Raw genomic sequence first — 26,686 nt, 5'->3', positions numbered from 1 at the left:
ATCAACCAACCCAAGAAGAAGATAAGATATACGCGAGAGAAAGAAAATAGTCAATAGCCTACTCATTAAATGTGTCGCCTATGTGGGCTACTTCGCAAAACAGATGGGTTTTGAGTTTCATATCTTGACTCTGATAAGACACAGACGCCCGAGACCTTCACCAGGCTGAAGTAACAAGGACACACACGAAGGACTCCGAGTGTAGAGAGGTCGCCGCGCGTCTTCTTCCGCACTATCATTTTTAGAGTTGGACGCCACGGACTTTCATGGGATATTTTCGATTAAATCTCCAAATTTCTACATCAACACAAACAACACGCCAGGGACGTAGTTTTTTTAAGTTTACATGTGTCAATGGGATAGTTATTTTATTTCATTTTACGCGTTAATATTCTTATACAATGCCTCTGTTTTAATATGTAGCCTTTACTGTGAGTACATTAATGGTGTTTTACGCGCATGGGAAATAACTGTGTAACGGTTGATTTATATAATACAGCATATCCATATAGGCTATTTAAAAAAATAACTGTTGTATATTGAAAAGGGAATGGTAAACAACGAACAGGAAAATGTCTAGTTGCTGAAAGGATGCTCACTGTCTGACGAAAAACTGCATTCTGCGCTCGAAACGGTGACAACATGGATAGCGCGACAAGGGACACGTTAGGAGCAACGCCGCCAGCAGAAGCGTCAAGTCCTCGGGAGAAATTTATTAAAACTGACACCGATTTAACTGAACCGTTTGCAGATTCTACTTGTGGCTACATGACTGGATTCCCTGTCCCGCAAAATCCTATGTACTCACACACCTCCGTCTCTTCTACAATGCGTAATTCTGGAAACGTGGACACGATGTGTCACGGAGCGAACTCAACTAATGACAGAAAGGTTGGGAAAACCGTTTCAGTTGTTGAAAACGCTGCCACATATAACATTAGAGAACTTGGAAGAAAAGAGCCCAAACATTTTCCTTGGACAGCATCATTGACGGACACCACAGAACTCGCGTTACCTCCAGGCGCAAAGGCAAGTTTGAGCGGAGCTACCGCTTCGTCAGTTGGAATATGCAAGTTTATTAAAGATGAGCAGCAGTCGCCCACTTTAACGGAAAACACTCTGGCTTACTTTCAACTATCAGGGAACATAACAACTTTGAATAACTCGTATGGCGAGGATTCATCGGCGCATCTGCCCGCACATGTGTTCACGGACTGTAATCGGACTAATATATTGCCTCCGGTTCCCAAAATCACGGAAGGTCCATTTAGTTTGCCCTATCCTGTCGATGAAGTTGCGAATAGTAGTCTCACAAGATATGGACAGCAGTCGCCACAGAGCTCACTTATGTATAAGAGCGAATTTTCCAAATTATCGATTGTGCCCTTGTCCACAGAATCTCAAAATTGGTGTCAGTCAGCAGGTCGGTCTGAGGAACAGCACTTAGATACTGGCTATCTGCCTCATGGGGATATCCGTAATACATATGGGATACATAATTCCTCGAACACGCAGTGTGTGTATATGGGGTAAGTGAAGCGTCCTCCGCGTGTTTAATAGGTTCATAATATTAGCATGATCAGTTGAACAGGTATAGCGAGACGAAAGGGTCATATTCCGTGACACAGGCTAAGAATCTTCTGTGCTTTGAATCATGCACATTATTTTTGTAGTTCATTCGTTGTGGGTTTTATGATTATAGTCTAGAAACCACATGGGTGGAATGGGTGGACATACCTTTAAACGTAGACGCATCAGAGTACGTCAAATAATATAATACAGCAAGTTAAAAAAATATATCTAATGGTAACAAGTATATTATTTTCACTTTCTATACCCGCTTTCTTCAGCAAGGAAAAAACGCAACTCGCATTCAGACGTGGAGAAACTACTTGAAAATGCTGTGTATTTCTGTGTTGCGCGTTAGGTTACATTATCATTACAATTTACAGTTACAAAATTACTTGGACAGTCTTGGTTGAAACGGTGTGCTCGTTATTCGAGAAAACATAACCATGCAATTTATCAATAGATGCAATTAATCGATTAACATATTAATTCTGTGTTGTTGTTTTTACACTGTAAACGCTGATGTAGAGTAACTTCAACCAGTTTTGGTCCCCAGGGTTTTGTCCCAGAAAATTTGCCTTATCTGTGGCGACGAAGCGTCTGGGTGTCATTATGGGGTTCTCACGTGCGGAAGCTGCAAAGTATTCTACAAGAGAGCCGTTGAAGGTGAGCGGTCATATTCTCAGGCCTGGAGATTCAGAGGCAACGCATTGCACAGCTTCTTACTCCGACAAGCTTTGATCTCAGGCAATAGCCGGGGCACGGTTTAAAAATGTCACTTTGTCAGGCGTGAACGGCGATGGGTCGAATTATTTTCTCTACAATATAAAACAAAATGTTCAGCTTACTCAAATGGTAACTAAACTGCAGCGTAGTGGTTAAGGTACATGACCGCAAGGTCGGTGGTTCGATCCAGGGTATAGCCACAATAAGATCCGCGCAGCCGTTGGGCCCTTGAGCAAGGCCCTTAACCCTGCATTGCTCCAGGGGAGGATTGACACCTGCCTAGTCTAATCAACTGTAAGTCGCTCTGGATAAGAGCATCTGGCAAATGCCATTAATGTAATATAACTTAATCCAATTCACTTATCTTCCACAATTAAATTGCTCATTCCTTTTTACTACATTTTTAAGTTATAACAACACATTCCTTGTGTAAAACTGCATTTGGATTTTGCAGCATTGAAACATCTAATGCAACAATTGTTCCAACAAAGACACCAAGGACTTCTCCTGGAACTTGAAATAAAAATGGCAAACAGGCAAAATACAAACAATCGGCCTATGCTTTGTCATTAAAACGATAGAGGTGAAAGTGATTTGTCTTCAGAAGTTATGAGGAATTTGAGGCAAAACGCTAAACAGTGATAATACATTACAAATCGGATACATTGTTTTTGAAGAAGCATTGATGCATGAATTTAAAAGGTCATTTACAGTCACTTTCAAAACTGTACACCGTGTCCTTTCATCACTTGCATATCTGTATGTTATCTGTTAAAGATAAATACTGTACAGAGAAGCCTCAGTTGCCCTAGGCCCATCTCTTTAGCCAGACCCAAATCTATTCTGCCATTCACTATAAAAGATTCCTTCTCCCAATATGGAAGAGCAGTTCGGTGTAAATCAGTGAATCTTAATAGTCTCACAAACACATTTATTTTTCCCTTCCAAATATGAAAAATGAACACATAAAGGCTAGACTTTCACCCCCTGGTGTGCACTGACATCACAGTTTTATTCTTCAGGGCACCATAACTATCTGTGTGCTGGGAGAAATGACTGCATCGTGGATAAGATTCGCAGGAAGAACTGCCCAGCGTGTCGTCTGAGAAAGTGCTACCAGGCCGGAATGATCCTTGGAGGTAACTCACTTCTGGGTGGACCAGCGTGTCCAGTGCAGTCCGTAAGTATTTGGACAGTGGTGCTGCAATTTATGTTCATCTGGCTCTGTACACCGGCACATTGGATTTGAAATGAAACCATGAATAATGAGTTTAAAGTTCAGACTGTCACCTTTAATTTGAGGGCATTTACAGCCATATCGGGTGATCTGTGTAGGATCCATGACCAGTCAGACACAGCGGAGTGGTCAACTTTCGGTCCCCTAAAATGGAATGATTATGTGTACAAATGGATTCCATTCCTACACGGATCACACAATATGGCTGTAGATACCCTCAAATTAAAGGTGACTGTCTACACTTTAACATCATATATGTTGTTGTGTTTCAAATTTAATGTGCTGGTGGACAGAGCCAAAAGAACAGAAATTGCAGCACTGTCCAAATACTTACAGACTGCACCTGCACTGTATATGCACTCTCAGAAAAAAAGCTTCCAAAAGGAAACCTGTGATTCCAAAGAAGAATTCAATCTAGTTCCAAGGGTTCTTTGCTGGGCAAAAAGGGTTCCTTGTCTTGGAGCACTTAGCACCTATGGCAGCGGGTACCATGAATAACAAAAAAGGGTTCCTCAATGCAATAAATCAGAGCCTTTATGGATGCATGGAGGTTGTTTTTCACTCAAGGACATGAGTGTTTATTTACAGGCAACAGATAGAAAAAAATATGTTGTAAGCATGAGAACTGGGTCAAATGCATCATTGCTTTGGATTCAAATACTTCTCTGTGCTTGATTGATCTCGCCTGGTGCAATCAAGCCAAGAGGACCAGAAGGCAGGGTTTGCACTTTTTGAGAGTATTTCATAGGTTCCAATACAACAGACAAGCTCAGTAAAGCGTAGAAAAGTATTTGAATCCAAAACAATTTCACATTTGACCCAGATGTGGTGAAAATATCTATATTTGATTTGCACACAGGGATGAATGCATTCCTTGCATCAAGTCATCCCGTAGGTGGATGACTTGCTGAAGGAACACACCCTGCCATCACCGTTTCCCTCCAGGCAGGAGGGCTTGAGAAATGGTCACTTTTATCAACTATTGTACAATGCCCACTGGTGACTATTGTACACAGGCACATTGCCATGGCTATGACCTACTGTGCAAAGCCTGCTCTGTCCAGTGCAAAGGCTTGTCCGCATCAAGAATGATAACTAGAACTATTAATGTGTAGTTTGAAGAACTGTTCAAACTCAAGTGGATGGCGGAGTCAACACCACAACTATAACGAGAATGACGGTTATGAGCAATATCGTTGGTATGACATTGAGCGATTTTTTTCAAACTGCGAGAATAACAAAATGCTGACAGCCAATCAAAATCCGATGAAACGCATCGTTGTAGTTATCATTGTTGGTGTGGATGCTCACATCGATATCGTTATGGTTATAGTCATAGTTCTTGGGGTGGATGCTCACATTGATATCGTTAGTTATAGTTTTGTTATGGTTGGTGTGGACGGGGCTGAAGGCTGGCGTCTCTCTTCACAGGTCGGAAGATGAAGAAGCTCAGTGCGTTGAAGGCGCTGGGTTTGGCCCAGTCCCTGGCTGTGCACTCCACACTGGGCCTGTCCTTCGAGAGCCAGGCCCTGGCCTCCCTCCCCAGCATGCCCATGGTCAGAGAGCTGCAGTTCGCCCCGCAGATCCTCAGCATCCTGGAGAACATCGAGCCGGAGGTGGTGTACTCTGGGTACGACAGCGCCCAGCCCGAAATGCCCCACCTCCTCCTCAACAGCCTCAACCGGCTCTGCGAGAGGCAGCTGCTCTGGATCGTCCGCTGGTCCAAGTCCCTCCCAGGTAAGAGTCCCTGACCAATCAGCACTGCCCGATCAATGCTGCTGACCAATCAGCACTGCCCAATCGACGATGCTGACCAATCAGCACCGAGCACAGCGCACAAGCTGAAGTAATGCAAGCCCACTGCTGAACTTGCCGAGGTGGTCATGTCCTTGACTCACCTCACACCTGGGTTTGAGTCTAAGCTGAGAACAGGTCAGAGAACCCTGAAACAAAACGAAGGGGTAACTATCTGGTGCATTTTTTTTAGTGGTGTAATATTACACAAGCAGCAATTATACCTGTGAGCTCGATTAATGCGAGACGAGCTGACCACGTGACATCAGTAACGAAATTTGAGATGTCACATTTACCGCGGCCAAATGAAACAAAGCAAGGTGAGACTCATGGACAGGATTACGGCATGATCGCTAACAGGGAAACGGACCACAGATGGTTTGTTGTGAATTGGAGGGGGGGGGGGGGGGGGGGGGGTTAGGAAAGTCCACAGATTTTACACAATTCACACACCAGCACAGTACTTTCAACTAATAATCCCTCCTGCATGTGTGAAAGGTCAAAGCCTTTCCTGACTTTTGGTCCATAAAAACCATTAACAGATGACAAGTTGTTAGTCGTTACGTATTATTATGTAGCCATGATATTTAGTAGCTTTGAGCTTTCATCTTTTTGCAATTTGTGAAAAGGCTATCCACAGTGCACATTAAACAGAATGAATCCTTTCAAATGATAATTTCTGTTATGTTACTCTGTAGGCTTACCTTTTTCTGTGATGCCCCCGTCTTTTTGGTTTATGACTTATTTCACCGTTCAACCCCCCTGATCTTGAAACTAGAAAATTGAGTTAATTTGGTCATTCACCCTTTTCTCCATGTATTTTGTTTCCCAAAAGGATTTCGCAACTTGCATATCAATGACCAGATGACACTGATCCAGTACTCCTGGATGAGTCTGATGGTGTTTTCACTGGGATGGAGGTCCTTTCTCAATGTGACCAGAGAATTTCTGTACTTTGCACCAGACCTCATTCTCAGTGAGTAAGTATACAGCCATGCTCATTTGCATCCATTACAGATTAGCTAATCATTCACCTCACAAGCATAAACAGCAAAATGTTCAGTACAAATCATGCGTGTTTACATCTAATAGTGTACATGTAGTCCCTATCAGACTGCAGTAGAGTTGATTACACACTGAGAATTTTGCATTTTCAGTTTGCTTACGAGAGCTCAGAATTGCAGGGTTCTGATATTTATTTAAAAACATTGGTTGTTTTTGCATTTGATATTTTAGACTCCCACGTCTTGCAATCTTTACATATTTATACACCTGGACATGCACTGGTGAAATTCAGGTTAACTACCTTGCTTCTAGGGTACAGTGGCATTCCCACTGAGGAATCTAACCTGTTTACCAATCCAGCTGCCAAAACCTTATGCTACACTATTGCTGTATGGGCTAACTGATTAAGCACTGGAAATTCATAAAAATATATTTTTACAATGTTCCAGTACAAAACAATGAAGCTTCCAAGGAAGCGTATGAATTCCAAAGCTTGATATCCTACTATCCGCCACCTATAACTCCCATCTTTCCTAATGCAAATATTTCCAGAGAGAAGATGAGGAAATCTCCCATCTTTGACCTGTGCATGGCAATGCAAATCATCCCACAGGAATTTGATAATCTTCAAGTGACGAAGGAGGAGTTTCTGTGCATGAAGGTCTTGTTGTTACTCAACACCGGTAGGTCTGTGCGCACTGTTCCCCACCTCTTGCTCAGAAACTGGCCGTTTACATCACGGCATGACCTGCGTTCAATGCGAGAATGTTTTTTTACAGATTGTTTCACTGTAGATACGGTAATCTCCCTCAGAAAGACACACAAAGCTTGATAAGAGGATATGGGCAGGGAGGAGTGTTGGGTTCAGTCCTTGAAAAGGAGCCGTTTAATCACATCATTTAAAAGCTTTTTAGGAAGCTTTTAAATGACTTATTGCGGATTATAATAATAATAGTAATGACAATAATAATAATTTTTATTATTATTAATATTAAATAAACAATACGGTAAACGGTTGGCATTTATATAGCGCCTTTAATCAAAGCGCTGTACAATTGCCGCTCCTCATTCACACACCAACAGCCATTGGCTGCCAGCGACAATAGAGCAAGCAATGAAAATAATAATAATACTTTAGTATGGGCATGGTCAGTGTAGGCCTAATTCCTGACAGTTCCTTCATAGTTAGTCTTGAAATACAGACCAGATCCCAAAAGACCACTTAGCAGGTATTGCAGCTAAAAGACGAATCTTTGACCATATGCAGTTTAGCCAAATTGAGACATCATTGTCCTTATATTTCACATAAAAAACAAGAACAAACGTGCTCAGCATTTTTAACCTTACCGTACGTTATTAGTTAAATAAGTCAGGCGTGAGCATTCGACAGCAGACCAGCTGCCAACTGTTTCAAAACCTAGTTTGAGCCGTTTGTTTTTCAGCAGGGATTTGACATCTACCAGACGCAAACAAGCTTAGTAGACAGGAGAGAATGGGCGTAGATGACCACCCTCCACACATCCACGACTAGGACACAACATAAACGCCATGGCATAGGCAGCAACAAACACCACGATGGCGCCCGGGGCATTTAGCCAGCAGCTGGCTAGCTACTATGGTTACAAGTTCGTCAACGTAGCCTACCTTGTGAAAGAGAGGACGTTGTACCTCCAAATCCGCAATTGTGTAATTGCTGTGTAAATACAGCCCTCTTACAATACAACGGATTTCACAATGGTCAGCTGCGAAAAACGAAACAAAATCTAGCTATCAAGCAGATATTCATGACTGTATTCAGACACATTTTTGGTTGTGAACAGTTGCAGTTTAGAGGAGCATTAGCCTAATAGGCGAACAATCGCAGTTTCTTCGTTTATCGGGATATAATGGGCAGCCGCCATTGCTTATGCAACAATAGAAACTTTCAATTAGCAATTCACCCTAGCGGCAACGTTATAGCACAGACTAGTGGTGGAGCGGAGTGGTCATTATCTTGACCAAGCTGGAGAAAGAGAGAAATTATATAATTTCCAAGACCACGGTCTTTCCCCAATAACAAAATTAAATGTTTTTTTTGTGTATTTAAGGTATTGAGTATTGAACTTTAGCATGTGACCTTTTTTAGCAATTTTGTTTTTGAAGAGTTGAGTAGATAGGACACAGAAATGTACTTGCACAATCTACATTTTTTTTTTTTTTTTTTTTTTTTCATATGTTATATAATAAACATTTATTTTGAAGGCATTTATAATACGTATTCCATATTCCTAATATATGCCTTCTTGATATATTTTAAATGAATATTTTAGAATGATCTATTCTTATGTTTCTGGTATGGGTCCAGACTGGCTAAGGATAGGGTGTCGGAAGGGGGTCAGAGGTGTGACGCATTTGACCTTTCACCTCCCCCCCCCCCCCAGTCCCGCTGGAAGGCCTGAAAAGCCAGGCCCAGTTTGACGAGATGCGGCACAGCTACATCCGCGAGCTCTCCAAAGCCGTTCAGCTGAGGGAGAAGGGTGTGGTGGCCAGCTCCCAGCGCTTCTACCACCTGACCAAACTCATGGACACCATGCACGAGGTAGGCCATCCCCCTGGCCAAACTCATGGACACCATGCACGAGGTAGGCCATCCCCCTGACCAAACTCATGGACACCATGCACAAGGTAGGCCATCCCCCTGACCAAACTCATGGACACCATGCACGAGGTAGGCCATCCCCCTGACCAAACTCATGGACACCATGCACGAGGTAGGCCATCCCCCTGACCAAACTCATGGACACCATGCACGAGGTAGGCCATCCCCCTGACCAAACTCATGGACACCATGCACGAGGTAGGCCATCCCCCTGACCAAACTCATGGACACCATGCACAAGGTAGGCCAGCCCCTGTATTCTGTGGCACAAAACATCTCGTAAGCAACTACTTTCAGGAAAATGCATCTTGGCTCTCTCGGAAAGACTCCGAACTGCAGAGTATGATCAGGTTATGTGGTAAAGAATGCTAGATTCCAGTAAATATTTATTCTTTGTGACAAAAAAATAACATTCCACAAATGTCAACACACTGGACTGTGAAGTCTATCTTGTTGCTTACCAATACACACATCTTACAAAATTGGAAATGTAAAAAGAAATCGGATTTTTCGCATCAGCGAAAGTTGCAGTTGCAGGAAGTAGGCAAGATTGCCACTGATTTAGGGTCTGATAATCAGTATTCCCAGGTTAATTAGGAAAAATTGGGGGGATGTACCATCTATGTGCTATAAGAAAGTGTGCTTTTCTGCCGGAAAGCTGATAAGACTCTGGTTTGTGACCTGTCCTGGCAGATCGTGAGGAAGGTGAACCTGTACTGTCTGACCACCTTCATCCAGGCAGAGGCCATGCAGGTGGAGTTTCCCGAGATGATGTCAGAGGTCATAACCTCCCAGATGCCCACGGTCCTGGCCGGCATGGTGAGGCCCCTCCTCTTTCACAAAAAATGAAGCCGTGCCCCAATCTGGATCCTGTCAGAGCCCCCCCCCTGGAGAACCCCCGCACCCCTCCCCCAAAGGATCCTGAGAAATCCGATAATAAGTCAGGGAGAATACAGCATATGATACAAGAATAACAAGAAAACATGAGAACATTCCAGTAACTTTTAACAGTAAATCATTTGATTGCCTTTTTTATGTCAGGAATAATGTGACAGAGGTATTTTAGAGAATCCCTGACACTAGTGCAAGGATCATGAGATTACAGCCCTCAAGGTCTGAGAACTGCTGGTTTTCCACCCACCCGTTTCCTTTCAGGCCAGTCTGGCCAATCAGTTGCACTAATTGTTCAGCTAATTACCTGGGAGAAAAGATGTGGATTTGAGGCCCAGATCTGATGATTGCGAGGGAGATTGCAAGGGAGGTTTCTTGCAATCAGATTATTTTTTTTCATGTTTTAGCCAGTGATACATGTCAGATTAATAATCAGAGCTAATCAGATTATCTGTATCATGTTTTAATGTGCTCAGACATTAAGTTGCTTATGGAACTGGGATGGTTCTGAATATGAACTGCTGTGGAGATTGCTTTATGCTGATTCACGTAGGTCTTTAAAGAATCTTTTATTTTATTTTTATGTGAATGTAATATTTATGGTGGCCATCATACTTGGTCCGTGTTGTGCATAAATCTTGTATCTGCAAAAAATGGAATTCTTTGGAAAATGGCATGGAAGTCATTTTGTTTTTTCCCATGGCATGGTTTTTATCATTTGTGTTTGAGAGTGAACTGTACTTGCTTTTGAGTTAGAATATTCTGACGTGAGATGGAGATTTCAGTGAGACAGAACTGACAAAAGGAGATGTGCAGTGCTCAGCATTTGCAGGGGGACTTAAATGAATGTGCTTAAGTGTGCTCTTTGATTTTCACTTCACAGCTGAAACCTTTGAAAATCCTTACTTGCTTCATATCTTATTCTTGTTTATTTTTGAAAAGTGAAGAATATATTCTGATATTTTATAAAATGCTTTGTCGGGATAGGGTGTTTTAAAATGTGCCATGCAGTTGTCCTCTTGTAAAATGTACCAAATACAGTAGCTATCATCAATAAAAAAAAGTCTATACATTGTTGAAATTGTCTTGCATTTGATAAATGGTTAAATAAAGTTACACAATGGAGCTAACCAGGACCATTCCTCCTGGCAGATGCTCTGTGTGGAAAAATGTCAAATTTTAAGACTTAAACAGAAACAGGAATGACCCTGAGGAAGGTCAGGATCACCTCACATTCTCCTGTGTTTACTGAAAAGAACACAGCAAGCCTGACAGTGTCCCGATCCCAAATACCTCAACTCTTTCCATTTCTCAGCTTTCTTTTCCCCTGATGCAGATCAGAGATGGTTGTTTATCAAGTGCGGAAATTGAGATTAATAAAGATTGATTTGTTTGATTAATTATTTCTGTATTTTTAATGTGTGGAGCTGAATTTCACACAATAAAAATACAATAATTGTGTAAAAAGCCAACTTGAAATTCCACAACATTGACCATGCTTGTTCACCAGTGGACTACAGAAATTTACATTGCAGTAACACACTATTTCCCTATTCGTGTCTTTTTTCTTGGCTCATTGGACCGTTTCTCACTCATGATAGATAACGAGACTCACCATCCTGGGATTAATTAAATGGAAAGAAAACACACAAATTTATCTGAACTACAATGGAGGGGAATTCCATGGTTATAAATCACCCAGTGTTAGGAAATAGCAAAGAATGATTTTGATGACCAAACAGTAACTGAACTGTGATTCTCCAATGGAAACCACTTAATATCAGAAGAAAGTCTAAACTGGGGTGAGGCACAAACAGGGTCACAATGTCTAATGCCTAGTGGCTAAGTTATATGACTGGGACCCGGAAGGTCAGTGGATCAAGCCCCAGTGTAGCCACGATAAGATCCACACAGCTGTTGGGCCCTTGAGCAAGGCCCTTAACCCCACATTGGTCCTGGGGGGATTGTCCCCTGCTTAGTTTAATCAACTGTAAGTCTCTTTGGATAGAATAACACATTATAATTATTATAAGACTATTCTATAAAAGCACTATTTATCATTTAAAACTGTAGTTCTCACAGTGTTTACAATTCTGATTCCAGGGCAGTCTGGTGTCCTTCCATAAGCCTTTCATTAACCTGCTTTGGGAGTACAGTACTAAAAGTAAGACTAAAGTCAGTCTTTTGGATAAATCTGGCACAGTTACATCAATACGCAGTATTAAGACAATAAATAAAAATTATGTGTTATTCCTGAGTCCCGTGATAGAAGGGCAGGCATTTCAAATGCAGCACACAGATACACAACATGGGATAAACAACATGAAATAAGAGATCACACAGGCCAGGATGTATGATTGTTTTACTTAATATAACACTACAATACTATAATATAATATTACAATATATCTCAGCATGCACAAATTAACATTCTCACAATGTTGCTGTTATAACATTGACAAAAAATTTGAGAATATTTTGTGTTAGCTGGGATGGTACCATAACACTGATGAAAAAACTTCAAAAAATGATAGCACTTCGTACACATAAGCAGAAAGCATATTATCTCATTTGGTCCACCAAAATCTTTACAAAAGTAGAGACACTCTGCTATACAGTATATATTAAAAAAAAACATATTTTTTAAAATGCAGTTGAAATGCTTTGGCTGAAATGTTTTTATGAAACTCAGAGGTCATATTAGAAATTGTTATAAGTAAGTGCGTCAGTAAATAGAAATAAAAAACAAACATCATTGTTTCATATGAAACAGAATTACTGCCTAATATTGTATAAAATGGTTTAATATGATGTCCAGAAAATATTTTTTTCATATTATACATAATTATATATAATCTATAAATACTTTAGAGTACAATGGTTGTAAATTCAACCATTGTACTCTAATGTAGAGGTTCTGCAGCCTATCGGCTGGCAGGGGGACGGCTGGACCAATGGGGAGCTGGCTTTGTCAGAGCCACTGAAGGAGATTGTTACCATGGATACCATGAAACATAGGGTCCTTACTCCAACGCTTCTCCTACTCGCAGCGAAACTCCACATAGTTCTCAGGGACTAGACCTGTTCGTCCTTCATATGTGGCTTGGAGCCAGCCAGGTTCCACTGACGGATATACTGCGGGTAAAAAAAAGAAGGTATTACATTTTCTGAATTAAACAACATGACAAATTATGTAACAATACATATAATACAACAGACGGGTTGCTGTCAGCCAGACTCTTACTGTAACGCTTGAACAGCCATTTGGCCCTAAACTCGCTCTCTCAAATCTGAACCTCAAATCCACACGCTGTTTGCGTTGTTATTATTCGCAGAAAAAGAGAGCCAGGACGCTTGGTAACATGGATAATTAATGTTAACGAGGCCAGTCCAATGTTCAGGAAGTCAAGCTGCCCTCTCGTGTAAACCCATAAACCCACAAGCCTCAGAGAGTGACTCATAAACATTTATTCAAACACACAACAATAAAAAAAGACTGATCCTTCCAGTGTACCACACACAAAATGACAGGACGTTTAACCCTTGTGTTGTGTTCATATTTTACATGCACTCCCATGACCAGAGGGTAACAAAAGACCCTTACTCACTGGACCCTCTGTGATAAAGCCTCATCTATTGAATTTTAAATCCTAAATCAATAGTTTTCATGTAGACACAACCCGTTACGCCAATAAATTGGTGATTAACCGTTTTTCTACTTCAGTCCAGAGAGACTATTTCTTCAGTCTGCACACCTAATTTTTACGATAAAACACATACTTGATTTTGTTTTGCTATAATAGATGTGTAATGCTTATCTTTGCGTATAACTCCTGATTTTATAACTGCAGTGTACAAGACAATCTACATACCTGGATGGCATTCCGCATAAAAATTCCGCATTAAACTTTTATAACGGTAGGGTCACTCCAGGAAAAGTAATCAAATTTCATGCTCAAGGAAATTAAAGGGGTTTATATGATTATAAATTAAACTCAAGAAAGGCTGGGGTTTGACTGTGCGGGAAACATAAAGGTGAATCATACACGTTGCTAACATTACTGACATTCCAAATGAAGTCTGAAAAGCACATAGTTTAACCCACACTAAGCCTTGTGTGAACACTGTAGGTTTATGTGGAAACTCTCATTGACATAGCACAGCAAAAACAAACCCCTTAGATACACATTGTGCTGTAATAAATGCCTTTATTCAGTAATTGGGGCAATAAGGCCATGCTTCCTAAATGCAGGCCCTAGTCTGTTTACAGTAAAGACAGGAGGTGGGGTTTCCCATTAACAGGTTAGCCTGACCTAGGAGGCTGTTTCCTACAAATACGGTACAATAGGCGATAAAATCTTTTCATTTCACCTGATAAAATGTGTGTGGGACCTATGTACCGATTCAGTCTCACTTGTGTTCTGTTGATACTCCCTGAAAAATCACTGGGGCATTACGTTATTAGGATGTTTGCTAACATCCTAATAATCTCATACCTGCCCCTCTTTGGTATTTTTCCATATGGCTGTACCATAAGAGGTGCCAGGCAAGTCCCGTTTTGTAGGACTATGTGCAATCTCAGGTTGCTCAGTGTCTGCAGTGCACATTCTGTAACTCACCATTTGTAAACAGCGCCCCCTGGGGGAAGCTCAGTTCATGGCTGTGTTCTGCCTTGCAGGAGTACTTTGCTTTAGCGTCTCTGTCGAAAGAGAAGAGCATACACGTCAGTTTACAGTCACTGTCAGAAAAGCATTAAAAAACGAACCCTTACCAGTCAAAACGCCCTACCTGAAAAAAGTTTAGAAAATGATAAAAAAAATCGTTGTATACTTTTTTATGACTTTGAAGAGAGTAAGAATGATGATTTCTCTGATTCCCGGAAAGAGCAAGTGAGGTCGATACGTTCATAAAAACCCACACTAATTAAGTTTCACGACAGGTCTATATTTCCAGGCTCTCCATTTCATGAGCGATGCATTTTGGAGAGAAAAGCAAGCAGTAACTGTTCCCTGCAAGTGTTGAAAAAGCAGTTATTCAGTGCCACAAAGCCAATATTAATCCAATGAATATACTGCACCAGGAGGAATTATTAAAACTTTTGAAATAACTCATTACCTTCCAACAGCAGACTGTGTGGCTGGAGAGGTTTCAAAGACCATCGCTCTGGCAGCGACCCTAAAAAAAAAACAAATCCCCCACTGAATTTTTTACATTTGCCGAAAGTAGGTTTTAATCACGCGGAACAGGTGACCAACTCAGCACATAATATCCATGGTGGAATTTGCATGGTGGTCTACACAACTCCATAAAGCTGACATTTCATTTTTAGGATTATTTTATTATTATTCACCTTTTGCCTCACTTGGCTGGTCTAAGTTCCTGTTCAGAACAGACTGCCTAGCTGTAGACTGTGTTAGTGAAGGCGATTCAGTTGCAAACAGCACAAGACATGAGTGCATTAACATAGATAGTAGTGATTCAAAATATCAGTTCCTTAACTTGGGGCAGCCTGTAGTCTAATCGCAAGGGTGCATGACTGGGATCTGGAAGCTTGGTGGTTCAAGCCCCGGTGTAGCCACAATAAGATCCACACAGTAAGTCCCTTTGGATAAAAGCATCAGCTAGATAACTGTAATGAGCATAGTCTATTTTTAACCCATTAAAGGGCCATATATGTGAGTAGACAGTTAATAACGGAACATTCAAAGGCTGATGTAACACTACTGGAACTACTGGAAACAGAGTTCTAGAAAACTGACAGTGAAAACTACACGTCAAAGGGTTAAAAGGATATTTGAATGGATGTGCTCATGTAACGAAGACAATGCCCAGTATTACTATATTTAGAATGTACTCAAAGGATTTGTGGAAGTTCAGGTAAGAATGCTGCTTCACTTTACTTAAACAAATGAAAAGAAAATGGGTTGCAAGGTCAGTCCAGAACGCAGACAATGGTCAAAACACAGCAGACTTAGGGAGTGATTGTTTGTGTGTTCTGGCACGCAATGGAACGCAAAGGTTCAGATCTGAGCTCAGTTTCCTTCCAGGCGTAGGCTTTTTGTGATATAAAACACAAAAGACAGTTCTGGCAGAATTCACCAAATTCCTTGACTGTGGAATTATTGGAAATTGAGTCTCATACTAAATCTCACACACTGTGGGACTTCCTATACCAATACCTTCCTCTAGCAAGTCTCTTAATGCAAGCATGACGTGTTTTTATCAGATTCATGAACATTTTCCGTTATTTCTGCTGACTAACCCCATACCCAGGCCAAAGAAAGAAAAGGGGGGCAGGCCTGTAACCTAGTGGCTAAGGTACAAGCCTGGGACCCAGAAGGTTTAGGGTTCAAGCCCCGATGTAGCCACAATAAGATCCACACAGCAATTGGGCCCTTGAGCAAGGCCCTTAACCCCGCATTGCTCCAGGGGTGTTTGTCCCCTGCTTAGTCAAATCAACAAGTCACTTTGAAGAAAAGGGTTAGCTGAAAAACAAATTATTATAAATCCATCCATCCATCCATTATCTGAACCCGCTTATCCTGAACAGGGTCGCAGGGGTGCTGGAGCCTATCCCAGCATACATTGGGCGAAAGGCAGGAATACACCCTGGACAGGTCGCCAGTCCATCACAGGGCACACACACCATTCACTCACACACACATACCTACGGGCAATTTAGACTCTCCAATCAGCCTATCCTGCATGTCTTTGGACTGTGGGAGGAAACCGGAGTACCCGGAGGAAACCCACGCAGACATGGGGAGAACATGCAAACTCCGCACAGAGAGGCCCCGGCGACGGGGATTCGAACCCAGGACCTCCTTGCTGTGAGGCAAATTATTATAAATGATAATGTAAAATGTATTAAAAATACCACCTGCATTGAATTCAAACATGAGAGTTACAGACCAAGCGCTGGAGTGGTTTGACCGACTACCCCGCCCCCCGAGACAGATCCTAACACTGTGAACGTGTGACCAGCCATGACCCCCCCGCCCCCTCCCCCCATAGTGAGAGTAACAGAAACACATCTATCCCCAGAGCAGTGCCAACAGAGTAGCAGTCCGGGTCATGGCGACCTCATCAAGAGAAGGAAACCAATCACAGCTCCCCTCCTAGCGTAATAAATCTCCACTGGCATGCCCGTGCTGAGTGCTGACACAGATCCAGCATCCGGGCTCGCAGACGGCGGATTTCCACACAGCTGCGTTTAAATAACTGTGTCCTGGTTTAATGGCTTTCTTCGAAAACACACTTTACCTCTGAGCTCACAGAGAGGATAAAAAACACTCTCCTGAGTCACAGAAAGACATGGGTATCACAGCTAATTGCATGTGGATTTTTAATTTTTGGTTTTACGTCACTCAGTAAGATCCTTGTTAATCAGACTCGGATGCACATATTTGTGATCTCAGATCTTTCTGGGTTGAAGTGTTTTGGAAGCACATAGTTTAGATCTCATATCTTGCAGGGTTTAAGTGTTTTAGTTAAAGTTCTGGTGCACTTACACTGATCCAGGCCACTGGTAGCCATTAGTGGCTGATCCTTCAGGTCTGCGTCGGTGGGCCAGTTTGGGTGGGAGGTCTGGGTGGGCTGGGGTCTTTCCATCCCCCTGGATCAGGGACACCAGGCTCTGCACAGAGCCCCTCTGGCTGCTCAGGCCTGTAGTCAATCACAGTCAAACAACTACAGTTCCCATGCTCCATTGCTGTCTTACCATTCCAGACAGAGGGATCACACCCACAATAAAAGTGAAGTCAAGACAAATTAAGAACACGTGGCCAACGCGGTTTGCAAATGACCGAAGAGCATGTTCTCAGATAAAGATATTAGTCCGCACTGCAGACATTCTACTTAAACCTCATTCGAACAGCTAGAGCAGGGCTTATTCAACAGCTAGAGCAGGGCCGCCCAACCCCGTTCCTGGAGATCTACCATGCTGAAGGTTTTCACATCAACCCTAATTTGACAAACCAGATTCTACTAATCAACAGCTCAATGAGATCCCTAGCTGTTGAATGAGGTGTGCTTAGTTAGAAACGGAGTGAAAAACCTACAGGATGGTAGATCTCTAGGAACAGGGTTGGGCAGCCCTGCTCTAGCTGTTGAATGAGGTATGCTTTGTTAGGGCTGGAGTGAAACCCTACAGGATGGTATATATCCAGGAACTGGGTTGGGCAGCCCTGAGTTAAACTGAACGGACTCACCTTCAGAGATCTGCAGAGATTTGATGGAGGGAGCGATTGGGAGCTTGAATTCCCTCAGCTCCAGGTCAGGCAGGCTGCGCTTGCACTTCTTGGGGCCGGGCTGGGAGGAGGACAGGCTCTGGGAGTCGTCTGATTGGCCGTCTGGGCTGGCCACGTCGTCTCTGGAGCTGGAGTCGGGGCTGGTGGTGGCGGGCAGACTGGTGGCCCCCCCCGGGGAGGTCCCGGTGCCGTTGGAGGAGGTCTGGGAGGGGGTCCAGCACGGGCTGCCTGTGGGCTGGCCCAGAACCTGGGACTGGGACCCGGTCATGGACGAGCTGTTCTGCTCAGAGGAGTGGGAGGAGAGGGACTCGATGCTGCCCATGGGGGTGCTCGTCAGGCTGCTGCTGAACGTGTCGCCTGGGGGGGGTCATGGAGAGCGTTACGATCGCCAAGATGCTTTATTGCTATTTTCATTAGTTTGTCTCGTCAGAATAATCTACAAGGCCCAAATTGTTCTTCTACGTGGTCATTCTTAGCACTTGGAACTGTACTTCCCTCTAGGGCTTTCAGTGCACTTGTCCCTGGTTATGGGTACGCACTTTGTTGGATGTCACTCTGGATAAGAGCGTATGCCAAATGCCTGTAATGTGATGTAATGTAATGGAATGGAATGAAAGGGGGAAGGGAGGGGGAGACAGTCATTGGTGGTGCAGCTCATCAAACTAGGGCAATAAAACCACAGCCTGGATGAAAAATGATTAATGGATAAGAGCCAGTCTGTGCCACACACTATAAATTTCAAAATGCCGTCCGTGTGCAAAAGCACTACCAGGGCTGTTCACTGGTGGCTGTAAGACAGGGCTGCCAAACTGTGTTCCTGGAGATCTACAGTCCTTTTCACTTCAGTCCTAATTCTACTAATACAGTATGCGTCTCAATGAGATCTCCAGCTGTTGAATCAGATGTGCTTTGTTTGGGCTGGAGTGAAAACATACAGGATGGTAGATCCATTGGCTACCTATTAAATTTGGCATTGATTTCAAAGTACTCCTCCTCACATTTAAGGCCTTAAATGGGCTTGCCCCTCCCTATCTTAAGGACTTCCTCCACCCCTACATTCCTCCACAAACTATTCACTCCCAAAATGCAGGACTCCTCATCGTTCTGAGAGTGGGTAGAGGTACTGTAGGCAATAGAGCCTTTTCCTATCAAGCCCCTCTCCTGCGGAACTATTTACCCACTGAAATTTGGGCTCCGGCTTGGAGCTGTAGCTCAAGCAACACAACCTGACCCCGGCTTCAGCTAACCTGCCACTTCTGCCCTCCCAGTGCCAAGAACGGACCTTCCCAGATAGTCATCTAATCATCTGCATAACTATTATTTGCATAATGTATTATTTGTATAATGAACGATTTAATTTATGAATTTAATGTAATGTATTAATATATTACATATAAAACTACTCTTAACACCGTTCGCCCCATGCCGGCTAGAAGCAGATAGGGGGAGTTTGTCCTTGCCACTGTTGCCCTAGGCTTACTCTGAGGGGGTCTCAGGCCTAGGCTCCCTGTAAAGCTGCTTTGTGACAATCTTGCATTGTAAAAAGCACAATACAAATAAAATTGAAAAAAATTGAATTGAATAGATCTCCAGGAACAGGGTTGGCCAGTCCCTCAACTGTTGTCTGAACAAAGTGTGCTAATCTACTCTGGAAAAATATCACATTTCACCACAGTTATTCAGCTGTTGACGCATATGCTAACTGCAGTCCACAACAGGCCTCTGCTCTTTCATTGCTGATATATATATATTGACGCACATTTTTGCATGTGCACAGTCAACACACAACAGCAACAGCCATGAACACTTCAAAAATGCGTCTAATCAATACATACAAAACCAAACATAGTATTTCTACATTGTTTTGTACGTAGTATGTTGAGAATGGCAGACTGGTAAAGAGAGAATCTGGCTTGTACGACTACTTGGAAGAACAGTGACTCTGGGCATCGCCACAGATCATGTATGCCATACTAACCAGATGGTCTGTTCTACTCTCCTGACCATCACAGTTAATTTACTCCTGTTGAATTAAAGCTCTCTAATTTGCTGGCTCATTATGAATATCCATGAACTGAGTGAGGTTGAAGGCTGAACATCTGCACCTATTGTAGCAACACAAGGAACTCCTGTTTCTGACCAGAACCTTCCAGAACTTTCCACCGAGGGCAGAAGGAACACAGGAACTTGCCATCTGGTTTGTATTATGAATGCTGTTGTGCCATTCTCCTCCCTGACTCTGAGAGAACACAGGGTTCCTCAGAAAGCCACTCCAAAAACCTGCCTGTCCAAATTTACACCCCATGCAGTGCAATTAAAGCAGAGTGTTTGGGGAAAGTGCTATCTTGACATACTGCAGGTTATTAGGTAAGAGCTAGGCTGTAGGGTTCATACTTGAACTTTTCAGCATTTGTGCTCTTTTCACCACAAATAAAGGTCTGGTATATATAGCAGAATCAGTACGTTAACTTATGTATGTGCATCATCAAACCTAGCATTGTCACTTAATAGATGTGTTTTATTTTTATTTGTTTGTCTCATCAGAATAATCTACAAGGTTAAAATGAGTGGCTCAGGTGCTTGATATGAGTAGTGCTTGAGTGGTAGACTGGTAGAATGAGTGGTGTTTGAGTGGTATTTGATTGGTAGAATATGAGTGATATTTGATTGGTAGAATATGAGTGGTGTTTGAGTGGTAGATATGAGTGGTGTTTGAGTGGTATTTGATTGGTAGAATATGAGTGGTGTTTGAGTGGTAGATATGAGTGGTGTTTGAGTGGTATTTGATTGGTAGAATATGAGTGGTGTTTGAGTGGCAGAATATGAGTGGTGTTTGAGTGGTAGATATGAGTGGTGTTTGAGTGGTATTTGAGTGGCAGAATATGAGTGGTGTTTGAGTGGTATTTGATTGGTAGAATATGAGTGGTATTTGACTGGTAGAATATGAGTGGTGTTTGAGTGGTAGATATGAGTGGTGTTTGAGTGGTAGATATGAGTGGTGTTTGAGTGGTAGAATATGAGTGGTGTTTGAGTGGTAGATATGAGTGGTGTTTGAGTGGTATTTGAGTGGTAGAATATGAGTGGTGTTTGAGTGGTAGATATGAGTGGTGTTTGAGTGGTATTTGAGTGGCAGAATATGAGTGGTGTTTGAGTGGTAGATATGAGTGGTGTTTGAGTGGTAGATATGAGTGGTGTTTGAGTGGTAGATATGAGTGGTGTTTGAGTGGTATTTGAGTGGTAGAATATGAGTGGTGTTTGAGTGGTAGATATGAGTGGTGTTTGAGTGGTATTTGAGTGGTAGAATATGAGTGGTATTTGAGTGGCAGAATATGAGTGGTATTTGAGTGGCAGAATATGAGTGGTGTTTGAGTGGTAGCTATGAGTGGTGTTTGAGTGGTATTTGAGTGGTAGAATATGAGTGGTGTTTGAGTGGTAGATATGAGTGGTGTTTGAGTGGTATTTGAGTGGCAGAATATGAGTGGTGTTTGAGTGGTATTTGAGTGGCAGAATATGAGTGGTGTTTGAGTGGTATTTGAGTGGTAGAATATGAGTGGTATTTGAGTGGTAGATATGAGTGGTGTTTGAGTGGTAGATATGAGTGGTGTTTGAGTGGTATTTGAGTGGTAGAATATGAGTGGTGTTTGAGTGGTATTTGAATGGTAGAATACTCACTGTCTCGGTCAGCCAGGCACAGGGCCGGGCTGTAGAGGCCCCGGGACTTCCTGGGGCCCGTGGACAAGCGGGCGGCCCTGCTCTTGCGGGAACTGCCATGAGGCTGGGGCTGAGAGAGGGGGGGCGGGGCGGGGGCGTTGGGGTCCGGGGCCTGCTGGAAAATCTGCGAGGTAAAGAGAGAGAGTGAGGCCGCTGTACAAGCCCACCTGCACACACTCTCTCTCTGTTTCTGTCTGTCCCCTCTTTCGCTCTTCCTTTCCCTCTCTTTCTCCCTTTCACTCTCTCCCCCTCTCTCTGTCCTCACCCTTTCCCTCTCCCACTCTTTCTTCCTCCCTTTCACTCTTTCCCTTACTCTTTCTCTCTCCCTTTCTCTCTTTATCTTGCCCTTTCACTCTCTCCCTCTATCTTTCTCTCTTTCCCTCTCCCCCTCTCATTCTCTCACTCCCATTTCTCTCTGCACCCCCTCTCCCTGGCTCTGCTGCCTCTCTCTCTGACCCCCCACTCTCTCTCTCACTCTCTCTCTCTCTCTCTCTCCTGTTCTCACTCTGCCCCCCCCCCCCCTCTCCCTCTCCCTCTCTCTCGGTGTGAGCCTCCACACACTCTGCAGGAGTAAAGCAGGAGGACTGAGAGACCCCGCTGACATCCTAAAGAGGCAGACCCTGCCCCTCCGGGCCTCTGCTTCATTAAAGGAAAAGAAACCTTCTAAAAAATGCTTCCTAATTTACATTTACTAACAACCTCCAGAGGCTGTAGAATGAGTTTTTTTTTATTATTCATATTCATTAGTTATTGAATTCATATTCATAAGTTATATTTCTTGAACTAGAAGAGTACCTTAACCGAAACCATACGGTGGGACTCCATGACTCATTGGGTTGGCTCAATGGCACCAGACAAATTAATCAAGCGCAGAAAAGTATTTAAATCCAAAACGATTACGTATTTCACTCTGCTGTCCAGCAGCTGTATCTGATCGGTCTATCTCTCTCAACAAGGTTCCCACCAGAAGGACCATCCGCTCGGCCCCCACTCGCCTTCTCGAAGTTCTCCATCATGATCTCCACCACCACGTTCTGGAACTTGATGTTCATCATGGCCGCCACCGTCTCCTCCTGTGACCTCATCAGCGTGGGCCCAAAGATCACGCCCAGGTTGGCCACGCTCATCATGTTCGACTGGCTGTGCGTGGACACCCTGCCAGAGGAGAAGGACCCCGATAACGATCATTTAACCTGGGCGCGCAATCCAGCAAATATGAAAACGTCCGGTATTTGAACCAGGAAGCTTGCTGTTTTTGTTGGTAGTTATCATTTTGCTTTACATTTTGATATTTATTTTATGAAATATGCAGGTATATTAGTTTTTTCAAAATACTTACTAAATGCTTCATTCTTAAGATAACACAACACAACAGAACATAATAGAATGATGAGAACAGGCCATTCAGGCCAATAATTCTCTGGATTTTCCTACAACTACAGTGTACAACAAAGCAAAACTAAACTAAATGATGAGAACAGCGCATTTAGGCCAAAAAGGCTCTGCATTTTCATACCACTAAAAACCGACAGAATCTAGCACCATATTAAGCCTGGTCTTCATATGATTCTAGATTCTGGTATCATAGAACTCGTTGAAGACTCCCAGAGCTCTACAGGGATATTTATAAAACATAGCAGCGTCTAAAGCGTTCAGTGATGCATTTCAGCCTGTCCTGCTTGTCACCTTGTCAAATAAGAGCGCTTTATATCAAAGGGGCATCACCACCGCTGCCAAGAGAAAGTGTACACGGATGACATTTAAAAATGTCAAGAGTTTATTCATGTTTTAGTAGCCTGGATATCTGTCAGAAATGTGATGTGGTTCTACTGAACACGCATACATATACATGATACATTCCATAAGGAACAGACAGTGCGGACACTGTTTGTGAAAGACTGTAGTAAAGAAAGAAATCCGTGTCAATCCGTCTTCCTCAGGTCAGTGACGGGATGATGACTGTCTGCGGATCATTTCCAGCAGTAAATAAATATAAGTCTTGTTGTTTGAACACTACTGATCTCTGACACACGCCTCTATTGTGTATAAACAGACGAGGCCTCCACACTAAATGCAACATATGGGATGAATGCCATACAAGCTATTCTGGTGTTAAAGGTACAATAGGTAATTTCAGACTTATAACTGTCAGGAGAGGAATTGCAGCAACAAATTAGCTCAAACCACAACACTGTTTATCCCACCCCTTCTCTGAGAATGCGCTGAAGTTGAAACGCCATTGGCTGTGGCAATTAGAACCAATTTTCAACCAAGGAGCTTTAATTATTATACAGCTATACGATGTTACGATGTTTTGTTAAGAGTACTGGCCCATCAATTGCGTATTTTGAAACCCGAATTGAAGGACTGTAAAGACAGGTAGAGGTGAATCAACAAGTCAGTGAGCATTTTTCAATGATAGGAAGGGATTTACAATGGTTTTGCAACAATATTTTCACAAAAAAAATCTTACCTAGTGTAACTTTAACTAAAATGAGCTAGGCATGTACTAAAGGAGATATGACAGTGGCTGTTTCCCATGGCAACTTAAATAGAATATTTGTAAGTGGCGCCTGTTGCTAGGTGAGCACGGGACAGCGGTACGGAGGAGGATGTACCTGACCAGGTGTCTGATCAGAATCTCCAGCATCTCTCTGTTCTTCTCAGGAAGCCTGTGGACCAGAGCGTGTACAGAACACACCCGCTGGTTCTGATCATCAGACTCTGAGGGGTAAACATTACATTACACTTATTTTGCTTTTATCCAAAGCGACTTACAGTTGATTAGACTAAGCAGGGAACAATGTAGGGGTTAAGGGCCTTGCTCAAGTGCCCAACAGCTGTACGGATCGTATTGTGGCTACACCAGGGCTTGAACCACCGACTTTTCAGGTCCCACTCATGTACCTGAGCCACTAGGCTACAGGCTGCCCCAAATAGAGGTGGTTGGTACACAAACGGACGCAAACTGCAGCTCATTGAATAAACTGACTTAAAAGCTGATTTTTCTCTCAAGAAGGAAATATGAATGTTTTTACTTGAAAAGTAAAAAGTAAAATTTCTAACCCCAGTTGGAAAATCTTTGAATGAGTTAAACTGTCTCTCTTCATTGCCAATATTTTTGTTTTACAAAAAAGTAAAAGAAGAATGATTTTAAGTCTAAATATAAGATTAAAATACCTGTTGAGACTGAGTGTACAAAGTACATAAGGTGTGTAAGCAGCTCGTGATAATTGTATCTGCTGATTGTTGAAACTGTAAATTAACACTAATGCTATCCAGAGTATTTGAAAAATATATTTTACTCAGCCCATGTGAAAAAAAATAGTATGCTGAAGTATACCTGATGTATACTATTGTATACTTAAGAATGCTTGAAGTATAATTAAAGTTTATATCATGCATGCTTACTATTCTTTTCTTATGGACGATATATGTATCAGATAAACTACTCCCCATGGCAGGAGGGTGAAAGTAGAATCTGTGCAGTATGGGGTAACGTCTTTATCAAAGGAGATGTTCTTCAGTGATGTGTATTTCCTGAAAGGAAGGTCGGGCTCCAGCAGGGTTGTGCCTAATGCCATTTCTCTTCAGGAAGAGAGCTGAAATCCAGCCCGAGCCTGCTCCGTTTCTAAAGGAAATGCTCAGGTCATCCTGACTCTGGAGATAATGCTGCCAGTCAGTAACTTCTTTTTTGCATTTAGCTGACGCACTTATCCAGACAGCTTACATTCTGCACAAGCCATTAATCCTGCTGGATATTTCTGAACACCAAACCGAGGATACTGGAGTTGCAAACCCATTTCCCTAACCTGCATTCATACTGAAGATGATTTTTATACAGAAAATGTCTTTTTTTTTGGCATGACTACATGTTTAATAAAGCTTTGGGTACCCATGATCAGATGTATAGAAATATTCCAAAATAATAAATACAAATAACTTAAAAGTAACTTTAGTGTAATTTTCTTTAGTACACTTAGTAGACAGTGTAGTTTTCTTGGCCTGAATCAAGGAGAAAGAAACAAATAAACACTTAAATAATAATTAAATAACAAAAAACATCTTAATAAACTCTAACATCTAAATAAATAACAAATAACATCTTAATAACTCTTGGAATGATCCTCACAGACTCTCTCAATTAGGTGTACAAACCTGTTCATTTGAAACTCATGTTAAGCCGGCCTGTGTTAAATATCGTGAATCATAAAATGCTGAAAAGAGGGAAAAGGCCAGAGCGTGCGCCGTGCTTCCAGGGGAAGGTCAGGACAGTCTGAAACAGAACCCCTTCTGAGAGACGCCAGCCGTGCGGCTTCTCCGCGAGATGTTTTACGACTTACTGACGGCGTCGATGAAGTCTTTGTGCAGCCTGTAGGTCATGAGGGGCTCTGAGAGACATCTGGAGGGAACGAGAAACACGGAGAGAAAAGAATAAATTAAACCGGCGTCAGAGGAGAGAGGCATTTTCGCTGCTACTCTTCCACATTAGGGCCTTTTGATTTAATGGGCCTCGCGTCCGGTCCTGTGAGTCACCATCGTGACCGGATGACAGGGGCGCACTGCCCTTCCAGTGCGTCTCCGTCTCGTAATGAGCCGAGCGCGGGATTCGGGGGCGCGCTGACCTGAGGTAATTCTTCAGCCCGCTGGTGATGGTTTTGTTGTCCCAGATTTCGGAGTCCAGGTCCATGTCAGGCGACGATTTGGCTGCAGGTGACATTTCACAGCAGAGCTCGTTACGCGAGAAGCACGTCACATTCAGCAGCACGTTAACTGGGACACACCGACACGCTCTGCTTGTGAATCTACTCCAATGCCAGCCACCGTCTCTGTCTGAAGCGGTGGGTTTTAGACCCCCGCCGCAAA

General features: G+C 42.8%; 2 protein-coding genes across 3 annotated transcripts in view; one reads left to right on the top strand and one right to left on the bottom strand.

Moving 5' to 3' along the window:
• Positions 1–582: 582 nt before the first annotated feature.
• pgr (progesterone receptor) lies at positions 583–9,863 on the top strand. The gene is made up of 8 exons (XM_061216791.1): positions 583–1,529; positions 2,126–2,235; positions 3,318–3,434; positions 4,964–5,269; positions 6,162–6,306; positions 6,884–7,014; positions 8,752–8,909; positions 9,663–9,863. Exons 1-8 carry the CDS (start codon positions 643–645, stop codon positions 9,816–9,818), a joined length of 2,010 nt encoding a protein of 669 aa, XP_061072775.1. The 5' UTR covers positions 583–642; the 3' UTR covers positions 9,819–9,863.
• Positions 9,864–12,205: 2,342 nt separating this feature from the next.
• The window catches only part of LOC133107762 (rho GTPase-activating protein 42-like), a 79,466-nt gene continuing 64,985 nt past the window's right edge, over positions 12,206–26,686 (bottom strand). For both annotated transcript variants that reach the window (XM_061216921.1, XM_061216922.1), the window contains 10 exons: positions 26,446–26,527; positions 26,164–26,222; positions 24,439–24,544; positions 22,816–22,975; positions 21,782–21,944; positions 18,071–18,466; positions 17,372–17,525; positions 14,976–15,035; positions 14,480–14,559; positions 12,206–12,995 (listed from right to left, as the gene is read on the bottom strand). In XM_061216921.1, coding sequence (XP_061072905.1) covers positions 12,901–12,995; positions 14,480–14,559; positions 14,976–15,035; positions 17,372–17,525; positions 18,071–18,466; positions 21,782–21,944; positions 22,816–22,975; positions 24,439–24,544; positions 26,164–26,222; positions 26,446–26,527 — 1,355 coding nt within the window. In that variant the 3' untranslated portion in view covers positions 12,206–12,900. The remainder of the gene's footprint in view (positions 12,996–14,479; positions 14,560–14,975; positions 15,036–17,371; positions 17,526–18,070; positions 18,467–21,781; positions 21,945–22,815; positions 22,976–24,438; positions 24,545–26,163; positions 26,223–26,445; positions 26,528–26,686) is intronic.

This window comes from Conger conger, chromosome 13 (assembly GCF_963514075.1).
Source record: "Conger conger chromosome 13, fConCon1.1, whole genome shotgun sequence".
NCBI classification, from domain to species: Eukaryota; Metazoa; Chordata; class Actinopteri; order Anguilliformes; family Congridae; genus Conger; species Conger conger.
This window is presented reverse-complemented; position numbering and strand designations above follow the sequence as displayed.

Bases quoted from the DNA above. Each gene is read 5' to 3' on its own strand.
- pgr (XM_061216791.1), top strand. From the start codon at position 643: ATGGATAGCGCGACAAGGGACACGTTAGGAGCAACGCCGCCAGCAGAA. The intron at 1,530-2,125 runs GTAAGTGAAGCG...TTTGGTCCCCAG, and splicing joins ACGCAGTGTGTGTATATGGG to GGTTTTGTCCCAGAAAATTT. The intron at 3,435-4,963 runs GTAACTCACTTC...CTCTCTTCACAG, and splicing joins GGCCGGAATGATCCTTGGAG to GTCGGAAGATGAAGAAGCTC.